At 43.6% G+C, this 14,205-nt stretch overlaps 1 protein-coding gene across 3 annotated transcripts in view; it reads right to left on the bottom strand.

The window, feature by feature from the left end:
* Nucleotides 1–14,205, bottom strand: part of LOC115225098 (CCR4-NOT transcription complex subunit 3) — a 100,016-nt gene that overhangs the window by 47,411 nt on the left and 38,400 nt on the right. For all 3 annotated transcript variants that reach the window (XM_036514407.1, XM_029796026.2, XM_036514408.1), the window contains exon 3: nt 9,470–9,544. In XM_036514407.1, coding sequence (XP_036370300.1) covers nt 9,470–9,544 — 75 coding nt within the window. The remainder of the gene's footprint in view (nt 1–9,469; nt 9,545–14,205) is intronic.

The raw sequence follows: 14,205 nt of genomic DNA, 5'->3' as shown, positions 1-14,205 counted from the left end.
CTTTTTGCTAGAGCGGAACCCCAAGGTAACATTCCACTGGCTCGAGGAACCCCTGTGCAATAATTTAATAGTCTTATGCACACATATCTGCACAGGAGAATTATAAATTACTGCCGATTTTAGCAGTTTTGTAACTTCTTGCGGAACCCCTGGACTGTACTGGCAAAACCCTAAGGTTCCGTGGAACCCTGGTTGAAAACCACTGTATTAAACCTTTAGCACATAGCACAGTAGTTCCCAAAGTAGGTGGTACTAACCTACTGGGGGCAGTGGAAAGATCCAGGGGCATGTTGAAGAAAAGTGGGGCAGTAACAGAGTAGCTCAAAGGGAGCAATGGATATAACACCCACCCACCCACCCCAAATATAATGAGTTAATTAGGTAAAGTTTTATTTGTGAAATACAGTTGTTTTGAATTTGTTACAGAAAGTGGCCATGTTTTGTGGTGCAGAGTGGGAGGCAGTGGGCACTAGGAATGGGGGGCCCATGTGCCGAGGGGGCGACAACCCGAAAAGGTTTGGGAGCCACTGCTTTCGGCCCAAATATTCTACCTGTTTTATGTTCAAACTCATCGGATCTGGCCTCTCACACCATTCCTGCATTATTATTCCCATCGTTAAAATCTTGAAATTAATTCAATAATTAATTGAAAACAATGAAAATAAATAAGCCCTAAATTTGACAGTGATCTGAATACTAAAGCGTGAAGCTGGCCACGTCCAGCTCAAATATTCTACCTGTTTTATGTTAAAACCGGCCAGATCTGACCTCTTGTACATATCCTACAATGTTGTTCACATCATCAAAATCTCAAAATAATGCATAATTCCAAATAATGTGAATAAATAATCATTACATCTGACAGTAATCTGAATGTTAAAGGGTTGAACTGGCTATATATACCAAAATGACTAGATCCAGCCTATCACACATACCCTACAATGTCATTCTAAAAATAAACAATCACATTATTGAAATCTCAAAGCTTTGAGAAAATAAGAATTATATTTGACAGAGTAATCTGAATACTAAGAGATTAAACTGGCCATGTCCAGCCTAAATATTCTGTTCTATGTTCAAACCAACCGGATCCGACCTCTCACACCTACCCTACAATGTCATTCACAACATCAAAATCTTGAGATAATCCATAATTAATTCAAAACAACGTGAATGAATAAACATAACATTTGACAGAATAATCTATTTGTTTTATGTTCAGACCAAAAGGGTCTGGCCTCTCACACCTACCCTACAATGTCATTCTAAAAATAAGCTCAAAGCTATGAAACAATGCAAGATTAAATTCAAAACAATACTTTTGACAGAATGATCCGATTGCTAGTGAGTTAAACTGGCCAGGTTGACCCAAATATTCTGTTTTATATTAAAACCAGCCAGATCTGAACTCTCACACATACCCTACAATGTCGCTCTATAAATAAACAATCACATCACCAAAATCTTGAAGCTATGTGGTAATGCATGATTAATTCAAAACATGAATCTGGCGCAACCTCCTGGCTTCCCAGACCCCGGCCAACCGTCCGACCCATGCTAGCATGGAAAACGGACGCTAAACGATGATGATGATGATGAATAAATGAGTATTACATTTGATAGATCAATCTGAATGCTAACGAGTTAAGTATCTCAGGCATGGACATAATACACTGAACTCTACCACAATGTGGTACCTGCTTACGGTAAGTAGACTGAAGTGTTGGTAGTGAAGTACCTTGGTTGTAGACACAGTACGATGAACTATACTACTGTGTCACCTATTTACAGCTAAGGTTCGTTACACAGAGGGGGAGCATCAAGCAGGGATGTGGTATAAATGTAAGGTGGCGAGCTGGCAGAAACGTTAGCACGCTGGGCGAAATGCTTAGCGGTATTTCATCTGCCGCCATGTTGTGAGTTCAAATTCCGCCAAGGTCGACTTTGCCTTTCATCCTTTCGGGGTCGATACATTAAGTACCAGTTACGCACTGGGGTCAATGTAGTCGACTTAATACCTATGTCTATCCTTGTTTGTCCCCTCTATGTTTAGCCCCTTGTGGGTAATAAAGAAATAGGTATAAATGTAATGTTGTTACAAGTTCAGATATGCCAGTGGCATGTTTGGGACTTCTAAACAGGCCATTCACTGTGTTTTGCCATGGAGAAAATTTCTCGCTGTAGACAAATGGTGTAAAAATACCAAAATCAGTTTGTAGTGCCACCTGTTGAGACTGTGAGATGCATTTCAGAATGGTCATCTCCCCTTCGGCCACAGACTCTAGGCAGGGGGACACTGCAAATTGATAAAAGAGATCGTTTCTCTTATGCTACTTCAATCACCATACAGCGACTGATTAGCACTAATCTGCAGCTGACCGTAAGTAAATGACGGGGTGGGAGCGCTAAGTAGTGATGTGGTGTAAAAGCAATGTTATTATCAGTTCGAATATGCCAGCCATTCACTGAATTTTGCGATGGAGAAACCTAATTTATTAGTGGCACAGTGAAGATCTGTAAGATATTCCAAAAACTCTCCATCTGATATTTTTATATGAGAAGACACACACACTTGGGTGTATGCATCAGCAGCTCAACAAACACACTAACTCAACTACATATTTACACACACTGGGAACTCTCTCAACTCAAAAACCTTGTCACTTTGTTAGCAACCGGCTTGAAACCTCTCAAGAATTTTGATAAAACATACATACATCGTCAGCTCAACCAAAACACCAACTTAAAGACATATTTACAAACACTGGGAACTCTCTTAACTCAAAAACCTTGTCACTCTGTTAGCGACTGGCTTGAAACCTCTCAATAACTCAAAACTCAAAGAAAAAACATACATACAGTGCCAGCTTAACGACATATTTATAAACACTGCAAACCCTCTTAACTCAAAAAGTCTTGTCACTTTGTTAGCAACCAGCTTGAACTCTGTTAGAAAAAGTCCAATAAAACTCAAAGAAAAACATACATACATACATAATATATTTCTTTACTGCCCACAAGGGGCTTAACATATATGGGACAAACAAGGACAGACAAAGGGATTAAGTCGATTACATCGACCCCAGTGCGAAAATGGTACTTTATTTATCGACCCCGAAAGGGATGAAAGGCAAAGTCGACCTCGGCGGAATTTGAACTCAGAACGTAGCGGCAGACAAAATACCGCTAAGCATTTTGCCCGGCGCACTAACGTTTCTGCCAGCTCACCGCCTAACATACATACATAATAGATACACACCAAATGTAATGTAGGGGTACATACACACACAATCATTTATCAAATACATTGCCATCATCTCATACAATTAAACCTGATAAGATCACCACAAACACACATTAGGTCTCGCAATATGACATTTCCTTAACCCTAATGCATCGCATTCCAGGTACACTGGGCATAGCCTCAACATAATCTCTTCCAGATTCCCATTAAAGCAGTAATAAGCAACACACATAGGAAAAAAAAGATAAAATTCTAAAATCAGACAACCAATCACATTGCGGCTTTGTAGTCGAGTGTGTTTGTGATTCATAGTTAATAGTGTTCCCTATAGGTGTTGTTTTAACTTAAGTTAATTTAATTTTTTGGTTCAAAAAGCAAAAGCAAGGCCATGAAGGGGGACATAGAGTTATGTACAGGGAGGGTGGTCATGCAAAGAGTTCAGGCCATTTCTGGTCAAGAGAGACTTTGAACCGAGCGGTCATCGGCTTCTTCACCATCTCGTCCGGCAGCTTATTCCACGGATCCGCAACCCAGACGGAGAAAGCCCCTCTCCTTCGATTGAGATGAAATCGTTGACGATAGAGCTTTTCGGAGTGAAGAACAGCTCTTTCGAGAGGTTACACTTTCCGCTTATGATGTTGTGAGAGAGAATGAGATCACTACGGCGGTGGTGTTTATCGAGAGAATAAAGGTCGAGCGTCCTCAGCCTTTCTTCATAAGACAAATGCTTGAGACCAAGAACCATGCGGGTAGCCAGCTTCTGGACTCTTTCGAGATGATGTATGTCTTTGAGGAGATAAGGAGAAGAGTCTTGAATCCCGTACTCCAATATGGGTCTCACCAGCGTGACATAGAGCAGTAGGAATATGGCTGCTGTGAACATTCCAAATGACCGTCGAATCAAAAACAGAACTCCACGTGCTTTGTTGGCAGCATGGACGCATTGAGAAAAATAAAAGATGAATTTACAATGAAACTCAGCATGTGGATTTGTGAACAAGCAAGGCTGAGACACTCAGCATTTGAGGAAAGTATTGGTCATATTTATACTTCAGGTAATGGGTTTACCTGTATGCAGATAATCAAATTCTTCTCCTTCTCCTTCTTCTTACAGCATCCACCCGGGGTGGGTTGAGCTGGCTTCATTCATCCTCAATGCTGCATCTCTCACAAATGCCGACCAGACCTGGTGATTTGAGGCTAACGACCGCGTGATCTCCAACCACTCCTTATTCCAGCAGCGAACGCTGTAGATATGGGGGCCTAGGTTGGGTTCCAGATCAGCCTTGACTGTCATCAGCCAGGTTTTTCGTTGTCCACCACATCGCTTTTGCCAACCCTGAAGGGGAGCTGGGGCAATTGCTTCGTAGGTTGGGTTCCAGATCAGCCTTGACTGTCATCAGCCAGGTTTTTCGTTGTCCACCACATCGCTTTCGCCAACCCTGAAGGGAAGCTGGGGCAATTGCTTCGTAGGTTGGGTTCCAGATCAGCCTTGACTGTCATCAGCCAGGTTTTTCGTTGTCCACCACATCGCTTTCGCCAACCCTGAAGGGGAGCTGGGGCAATTGCTTCGTCGGTTGGGTTCCAGATCAGCCTTGACTGTCATCAGCAGGTTTTCGTTGTCCACCACATCGCTTTCGCCAACCCTTGAAGGGGAGCTGGGGCAATTGCTTCGTAGGTTGGGTTCCAGATCAGCCTTGACTGTCATCAGCCAGGTTTTTCGTTGTCCACCACATCGCTTTCGCCAACCCTGAAGGGGAGCTGGGGCAATTGCTTCGTAGGTTGGGTTCCAGATCACCTTGACTGTCATCAGCCAGGTTTTTCGTTGTCCACCACATCACTTTCGCCAACCCTGAAGGGGAGCTGGGGCAATTGCTTCGTAGGTTGGGTTCCAGATCAGCCTTGACTGTCATCAGCCAGGTTTTTCGTTGTCCACCACATCGCTTTTGCCAACCCTGAAGGGGAGCTGGGGCAATTGCTTCGTAGGTTGGGTTCCAGATCAGCCTTGACTGTCGTCAGCCAGCGATTAGGGAGAACAAATATGGTGGTTGAGAGATAGGCCTATTATTGTTAAACAATAATAAATCTCAGAGCGAGTTATAAACAGTAGCTGCAACACATCGTGACGTATATTTGCCATTTAAATATGGCTAGTAGCATCCACCCTTAGGGGTTAGCCATATTTAAATGTCAAATATACATCCTATCTTTGTTATTCTCCTGAAATATTTTGTCATTCTGACCATTAGTTTCCCTGCAATCATTACTCTTGGATTATGTAGACAACTGGATATTTTTTTGGTTTTTTTTTGCTTGGGGGCCTAGATGGAGGGTAAAGTTAGTCACAGGGGCCTAAATCAGAGAAGGATGAATAGCATTATTAAAACTGAATCCCAAACACAAAGCTCTCCTTCTTCTCTCTCTTAACAAACCAGAAAATAACTTCAGGTCAAAGCCAGTTACTAATTGTTTACAAAACTTAACGAAGGCCCACACATTACAATACTGGTCATGTATATGGAACAATGCTTCAGCCACACACAGAGAGACACATGTACCACAGCCATAAAACAAGGATCCTTCTCTGGGGCTAGAAAATAGTGGGAGCAGGCAAATAATACCATTTGCTAACCAGTGAGCCGTTTTCTCAGGATGTTTCATAATTTTGTTTCCGTGTGCATACAAGAGTGAGAACCACAAAGTTGGTACCCTATATTTACTGGGGGATTTCCACTTATGAGCCTTTGTGATAGTGTTGTTCACATTAATACTACATTATATATGTATGCTTCCCCGACGGGCCTCCGTGCCAGTGGCACGTAAAAAGCACCATCCGATCATGGCCGTTGCCAGCCTCACCTGGCCCCCGTGCCAGTGGCACGTAAAAAGCACCATCCGATCGTGGCCGTTGCCAGCGTCGCCTGGACCCCGTGCCGGTGGCACGTAAAAAGCACCCTCCGACCATGGCCGTTCGCCAGCCTCGCCTGGCCCATGCCGGTGGCACGTAAAAAGCACCCTCCGACCGTGGCCGTTTGCCAGCCTCGCCTGGCCCCTGTGCCGGTGGCATGTAAAAAGCACCCACTACACTCACGGAGTGGTTGGCGTTAGGAAGGGCATCCAGCCGTAGAAACATTGCCAGATCAGACTGGGCCTGGTGCAGCCTTCTGGCTTCCCAGACCCCTGTTGAACCATCCAACCCATGCTATACACATACACACATACATGTTGGTTGGTTTGAGTTCACTAATAACATTTTACATTAGAGAAAGAGGGGAAACAGTGTATAAAGCAAGGTACAGGATGCGGGAACATAGTAGGCTTTGTAGCAGGCAATGAGTAAAGGAACAATATATATAGACACACACACACACACAAAGTGAGAGAGACAGAGTTCTGGACAGAGGAGGGGCAGGAAAAGAAGAGGTACACAAGGTTTGGTATTTGTGAGAGACCATGGAGCATGGGTTGGTCTTTGAGTGACCATGGAGCAGGGGGTGGTCTTTGAGTGACCATGGAGCAGGGGGTGGTCTTTGAGTGACCATGGAGCAGGGGGTGGTCTTTGAGTGACCATGGAGCAGGGGGTGGTCTTTGAGTGACCACAGCAGTCAAGCAAGGACAGGAAATGGTGAGTGATCACAGGAATTGAGCAAGGACTGGTATTTGTGAGTGGCCACAGCACCTGAGGAAAGATTAGAAAGTGATGAGTGACCAGAGATAGAGATAGCATGGAATAGTATTAGTGAATGACCACAAGAGGTAAGCAAGAAGTGGCAGCAGTAGTGGTTGAGTAACCATAGAGTTACAGGGGGCAAGGTACTGGTATTTGTGAGTGACCACAAGAGTTGAGCAAAGGCTGGCATTAAGAAATGACCACAGAACAGCGACTGCTATATGAGAGAGGGAGAAAGCAAGAAACATAAAGATGAGTGGCCATAACAGTTAAGCAAGGACAAATAGTGGTGAGTGACCACAAGGGGGATTGAGTAAAGACTGGTAGTGATGAGTGGCCAAAGAGAAACCATTGCCCAAATTCTTTCAATTAAAAATATCCAATTTAATCTTTGACCCTTCAGTATTTAAACAGGCCAAAATATTCCACCTGTACATTTTCGAACCAACCAGATCCAGCCTCTCACACCTACCCTACAATGTCACTGTAACAATAAATAATCACACTACCAAAATCTCAAAGCTACAAGGCAAAGCATGACTGATTCAAAGCAACACGAATGTATAAGCGCTACATTTGACAGAGTAATGAGAATGCGAAAGGGTTAAAGCCTTATGCACACAAGCACACAGCTTAGGGGAAATGGTGATCACAAGTACAGGCCACCCAGTAGACTCTCACACAGTTTCTGCCAACCCATTCTCGTACCTGGGACTGATTCCAAACCTCAGAGACACTTCAAGATGCATGAAAACTGTGAGACTAAATTCAAGGTTTCATGAATGCAATAGCACACATATACACATGCATGCATGTATATATATATATATATATATATATATATATATATATATATATATATATATATATATATATATATATATATATATATATACTCTTTTACTTGTTTCAGTCATTTGACTGCGGCCATGCTGGAGCACCACCTTTAATCGAGCAACTCGACCCCGGGACTTATTCTTTTGAAAGCCCAGTACTTATTCTGTCGGTCTCTTTTGCTGAACTGCTAAGTAACGGGGACATAAACACACCAGCATCGGTTGTCGAGCAATGCTAGGGGGACAAACACACTCACACAAACACGCATATACACTTGCGTCAGAAATTAATTAGCACTTCTCAAATTTCTACATTAAATAGGTTAAATCAATTAACCTATGAGCTGTCCAAAACGTCTTACGCGATGAGAAAACTTAGTATGGTGTGATTTCGGTCCTTGCGAGGCGCTACCTATATCTATTAAACAAAGGAAGATTTGTCTGCATCCGCACTCCAAGTTGTTGCACTGCTATGTCAACATCATAAGGCTGTAGACTCTCAAACTGCTCTGCAAACAAAGTTACGTCATCGTTCTGCGCAACAGTGAACTCTCAACAAAGCAATAGTTCGAGATATGGCCACTAGGTGACAGCACATACCTTGAGTGAAGAGCAAATCAAGGGTGCTAATTAATTTCTGACGGTAGTATATATATATATATAATATATATATATATATATATATATACACGACGGGCTTCTTTCAGTTTCCGTCTACCAAATCCACTCACAAGGCTTTGGTCGGCCCGAGGCTATAGTAGAAGACACTTGCCCAAGGTGCCACGCAGTAGGACTGAACCAGGAACCATGTGGTTGGTAAACAAGCTACTTACCACACAGCCACTCCTGTATATATATATATATATTATTATTTTTAAAAAAATTTTATTTTAACTAGTTTCAGCTCATGAGCTGTGGCCATGCTGGGGCACCGCCATTTGGAGAAATTTGGAGCGAAAGAGTACACCAGGGGTCGCCACCACCCCCTGCCAGAGCCTCGTGGAACTTTTGGTGTTTTCGCACAATAAACACACACAACACCCGGTCTGGGAATTGAAACCGCGATACTCCGACCGCGAGTCCACTGCCCTAACCATTGGGCCATTGAGCCTCCATATATATATATATAAATTTTTTAACCATCTGCTCACATAGATGCCCTAAATCAGATAAACTTGTGAATCTTTCTTTGTCCATACTTTTGCAGTGAGGCACAAATGTTCAGGTCAAAACACAATCTCTTACACACATACATACATACATTAGACACACACGAATGCACACACACACAGATGCACATGAACACATACATACACACAAACACACACATAACTTATCAAATGAACACACACACATACATGCACCCACTCACACACAAACAATATATTCTCTATGAAACCAACAACAAAGCCTCTACGTGGTTGCGCAACCTGCTAGAAACAGCAGCCAGAGCTCCCTCAAATCACACATTTGTTGGATAACGTAGTCGGCGGTACACCAATCCTGGAAAACAGAAAAAAGATAAAAAAAGATGGAATGACGACAAGCTTGAACGACTTTTAACATCGGTTGTGAAACAGAACAGAAAAATAACGATGGTTTTCGAATAAAAAAATATCCTGAGTTTCTGAACCAGTGATTGGGTCACTGGAAACCTGTAACCAACAGCGCCAAGGGTCACCCAAAGTGGATATAAAATGAAAATATGCTGGTTCTTACCTGGAGTTTCTTAATTTCCTTCTTAAGGTCCTGCTCATACTTCTCCTTCTGGTTACTGTTGATTGCATTGTGAAGCTGTAAGGGACAGAAATAAGACAGTTGATGCACAGGGGCCAGTGAAGTACTTGCTCAACACCACAGTCTCTGTATGTAAACCTTATAACCTCGCCCACCCACATGAACATAATGCCCAATTAAGGCAGGGGCTTTAACCCTTTTGATACCTATTTCTTTACTACCCACAAGGAGCTAAACACAGAGGGGACAAACAAGGACAGACAAACGGATTAAGTCGATTATATCGACCCCAGTGCGTAACTGGTACTTAATTTATCGACCCCGAAAGGATGAAAGGCAAAGTCGGCCTCGGCGGAATTTGAACTCAGAACGTAACAGCAGACGAAATACCTATTTCTTTACTACCCACAAGGGCCTAAACATAGAGGGGACAAACAAGGACAGACAAACGGATTAAGTTGATTACATTGAGCCCAGTGCATAACTGGTACTTAATTTATCGACCCCGAAAGGATGAAAGGCAAAGTCGACCTCGGCGGAATTTGAACTCAGAACATAAAGACAGACGAAATACCTATTTCTTTACTACCCACAAGGGGCTAAACACAGAGAGGACAAACAAGGACAGACAAAAGGATTAAGTTGATTATATTGACCCCAGTGCGTAACTGGTACTTAATTTATCGACCCTGAAAGGATGAAAGGCAAAGTCGACCTTGGCGGAATTTGAACTCAGAACACAACAGCAGACAAAATACCTATTTCTTTACTACCCACAAGGGGCTAAACACAGAGAGGACAGACAAACAGATTAAGTTGATTACATCGACCCCAGTACGTAACTGGTATTTAATTTATCGACCCCAAAAGAATGAAAGGCAAAGTCGACCTTGGTGGAATTTGAACTCAGAATGTAACGGCAGACAAAATACGGCTATGCATTTCACCCGTCATGCTAACGTTTCTGCCAGCTCACTGCCTTAACCAGAACCCTTTCGTTACCAACCCTGCTGAAACCGGCTCTGGCTCTGTAGTACAAATGTCTTGTTTTCATAAGTATTGAATTAAAATCTTCCACCAAACCTTAGTCACAATTTATGTTCCTAACACTAGCTTAATGATAACTAAGTTATTTTACTAAATTCTTTGTTATATTTAAAATTAATTGAAACAAACACAGAGCATCTCAAAATAAATACGGTAATAAAAGGGTTAAGTGCTGTAACACTGGGGTCTCTGCCAGTTGAAGGACCGCCAGAGATTAAGTGGAAAGTTACTGAAAGTATCGCTAAGGGTCGCTGCTAGTTGAAGGACCTTCAGAGAATAAGGCGAAAGCTACTGAAAATATCACATGGAGTCTCTGCCAGTTTAAGGGCCTCCAGAGAATAAATGAAAGTTACAGAAAATATTTCTAGGGATCTCTGCACATTAAAGGGCCTTCAGAGATTAAGCAGAACGCTACTGAAAATATCACTAGGGGTCTCTAACAGTTGAAGGGCCTTCAGAGAATAAGCAGAACGCTACTGAAAATATCACTAGGGGTCTCTGCCATGTGAAAGGGTCTCCAAGAAGTTAAGTGGAAAGTTACTGAAAATTTTACAAGGGGTCTTTGCCAGTTAAAGGACCTCCGGAGATTAAGTGGAAAGTTATTAAAAATATCACTAGAGGTCTCTGCTACTTGCATGGCCTCCAGAGATTAAATGGTACCTTATTGAAAATATCACTAGGGTTATTTATCAGTTGAAGGGACTCCAAAGATTAAGTGGAAAATTACTGAAAATAACACAAGGGGAGAGGCTCCCCCACAGTCCGGAGGCTTAAGAAATCTCAAACTGGTTCTATCCACACAGAGAAAAGCGTAAGAACACAAGCCAGAGGTTGTGATGGTGAATGATACTTAAAAGGGATTTATAGGATATCTCTGTAAAGACCAACCATAACTAAGCATTTCGTCCAGCATGCTAACGATTCTGCCAGTTTGCTGCCTTAAGAATAGTAATACTAATGGTTTCGAATGGTAGGCAGTGAGCTGGCAGAATCATTAGCACGCCGGGCGAAGTGCCTAGCGGCGAGCTGGCAGAAACGTTAGAGTTCCGGGTGAAATGCTTAGCAGTATAGCGTCTGCCGCTACGTTCTGAGTTCAAATTCCGCCGAGGTCGACTTTGCCTTTCATCCTTTCGGGGTCGATAAATTAAATACCAGTTACGCACTGGTGTTGATGTAATCGACTTAATACCTATGTCTGTCCTTGTTTGTCCGCTCTGAGTTTAGCCCCTTGTGGGTAATAAAGAAATAGGTATTTTGTCTGCCGTTACATTCTGAGTTCAAACTCTACCGAGGTCGACTTTGCCTTTCATCCTTTCGGGGTCGATAAATTAAGTACCAGTTACGCACTGGTGTTGATGTAATCGACTTAATACCTATGTCTGTCCTTGTTTGTCTGCTCTGAGTTTAGCCCCTTGTGGGTAATAAAGAAATAGGTATTTTGTCTGCCGTTACATTCTGAGTTCAAACTCCACCGAGGTCGACTTTGCCTTTCATCCTTTCGGGGTCGATAAATTAAGTACCAGTTACGCACTGGTGTTGATGTAATCGACTTAATACCTATGTCTGTCCTTGTTCGTCCCCTCTGTGTTTAGCCCCTTGTGGGTAATAAAGAAATAGGTATTTTGTCTGCCGTTACATTCTGAGTTCAAACTCCACCGAGGTTGACTTTGCCTTTCATCCTTTCATCATCATCATCATCATTTAACGTCTGCTTTCCATGCTAGCATGGGTTGGGCGATTTTGACTGACGTCTGGCGAACCAGATGGCTGCACCAGGCTCCAATCTTGATTTGGCAGAGTTTCTACAGCTGGATGCCCTTCCTAACGCCAACCACTCAGAGTGTAGTGGGTGCTTTTTATGTGCCACCGGCACGGGGGCCAGTCTGACGGTACTGGCAATTACATGGTACTTAAATGGTACTTTATTTCATCAACCCCAAAAAGGTGAAGGATAAAATTGACATAGGTAGAATTTGAACTCAAAATTTGAAGATGGTGGGAATGCTGCTAAGCATTTCGTTCAGTATTCTAAATAACCATGTAAAAAGCACCAGCTGACCATGGCCGTTCACCAGCCCCGCCTGGCACCTGTGCCAGTGGCATGTAAAAAGCACCCAGTGGTTGGCGTTAGGAAAGGCATCCAGCCGTAGAAACATTGCCAGATCAGACTGGGCCTGGTGCAGCCTTCTGGCTTCCTAGACCCCTGTTGAACCATCCAACCCATGCTATACACATACACACACAGTTTCTACAGCTGGATGCCCTTCCTAACGCCAACCACTCCCTGGTGGTATCTTAGGCAAGTCATTAAATTGCATCTGGGGGTGAGGCTTGGGGTTGATAAATTAAGTAGCAGTTATGCACTGGGGTCGATGTAATCAACTTAATCCCTTTGTCTGTTCGTTGTTTGTCCCCTCTGTTTAGCCCCTTGTGGGCAATAAAGAAATAACTAATGGCTTCAAATTTTGCCACAGGGGCAGCCATTTTGGGGGAGGGGATAAGTCGATTACATTGACCCCAGTATTTTACTGGTACTTAATTTATCAACCCCGAAAGGATGAAAGGCAAAAGTCGACCTCAGCAGAATTTGAACTCAGAACGCAGTGGCAGATGAAATACTGCTAAGCATTTCGCCCGACATGCTAACGATCTTGCCAGCTTGCTTGCCACCATAATGATAATAATCATTATCATCATCATCATCGTTTAACATCCGTTTTCCATGCTAGCATGGGTTGGATGGTTCGACCGGGGTCTGGGAAGCCAGGAGGCTGCACCAGGCTCCAGTCTGATCTGGCAGTATTTCTACAGCTGGATGCCCTTCCTAACGCCAACCACTCCCTGAGTGTAGTGGGTGCTTTTTACATACCACCGGCACAGGGGCCAGAGGATGCTGGCAAACGGCCACGATTGGTTGGTGCTTTTTACATGTCACCAGCACAGATGCCAGTCAAGGTGGTGCTGGCATCGGCCACGTTTGGATGGTGCTTTTTATGTGCCACCAGCACAGGTATCACAACTACAATTTCCATTTGATTTTTATTTTGATGTTGATGTACTTGACTTAATAGGTCTCCTCAAGCACAGCAGGTCACCCCTTAATAATAATAATAATCCTTTATACTAAAGCACAAGGCCTAAAATTTGGTGGGAGGGGACTAGTTGATTACACTGACCCCAGTGTATAACTGGTACTTATTTTATTGATACCAAAAGGATAAAAGACAAAGTCAACCTCGGTGGAATTTGAACTCAGAACACGAAGATGGATGAAATACCACAAAGCATTTAGCCCGGTGTGCTAACAATTCTGCCAGCTCACAGCCTTAATAATAATAATGCCAGCGCCGCCCCGACTGGCCTCCGTGCCGGTGACACGTAAAAAACACAATCCGTTCGTGGCCGTTGCCACCGCCGCCCCGACTGGCCTCCGTGCTGGTGACACGTAAAAAGCACCATCCGTTCGTGGCCGTTGCCAGCGCCGCCCCGACTGGCCTCCGTGCTGGTGACACGTAAAAAGCACCATCCGTTCGTGGCCGTTTGCCAGCTCCGCCCCGACTGGCCTCCGTACCGGTGGCACATAAAAGCACCATCCGTTCGTGGCCGTTGCCAGTGCCACCCCAACTGGCCTCCATGCCGGTGGCACGTAAAAGCACCATCCGTTCGTGGCC

The sequence above is a fragment of the Octopus sinensis genome, linkage group LG27, assembly GCF_006345805.1.
Source record: "Octopus sinensis linkage group LG27, ASM634580v1, whole genome shotgun sequence".
In the NCBI taxonomy this organism is placed as follows: Eukaryota; Metazoa; Mollusca; class Cephalopoda; order Octopoda; family Octopodidae; genus Octopus; species Octopus sinensis.
Note: the sequence above shows the minus strand (reverse complement) of the source record. Positions and strands in the feature narration are given on the sequence as shown.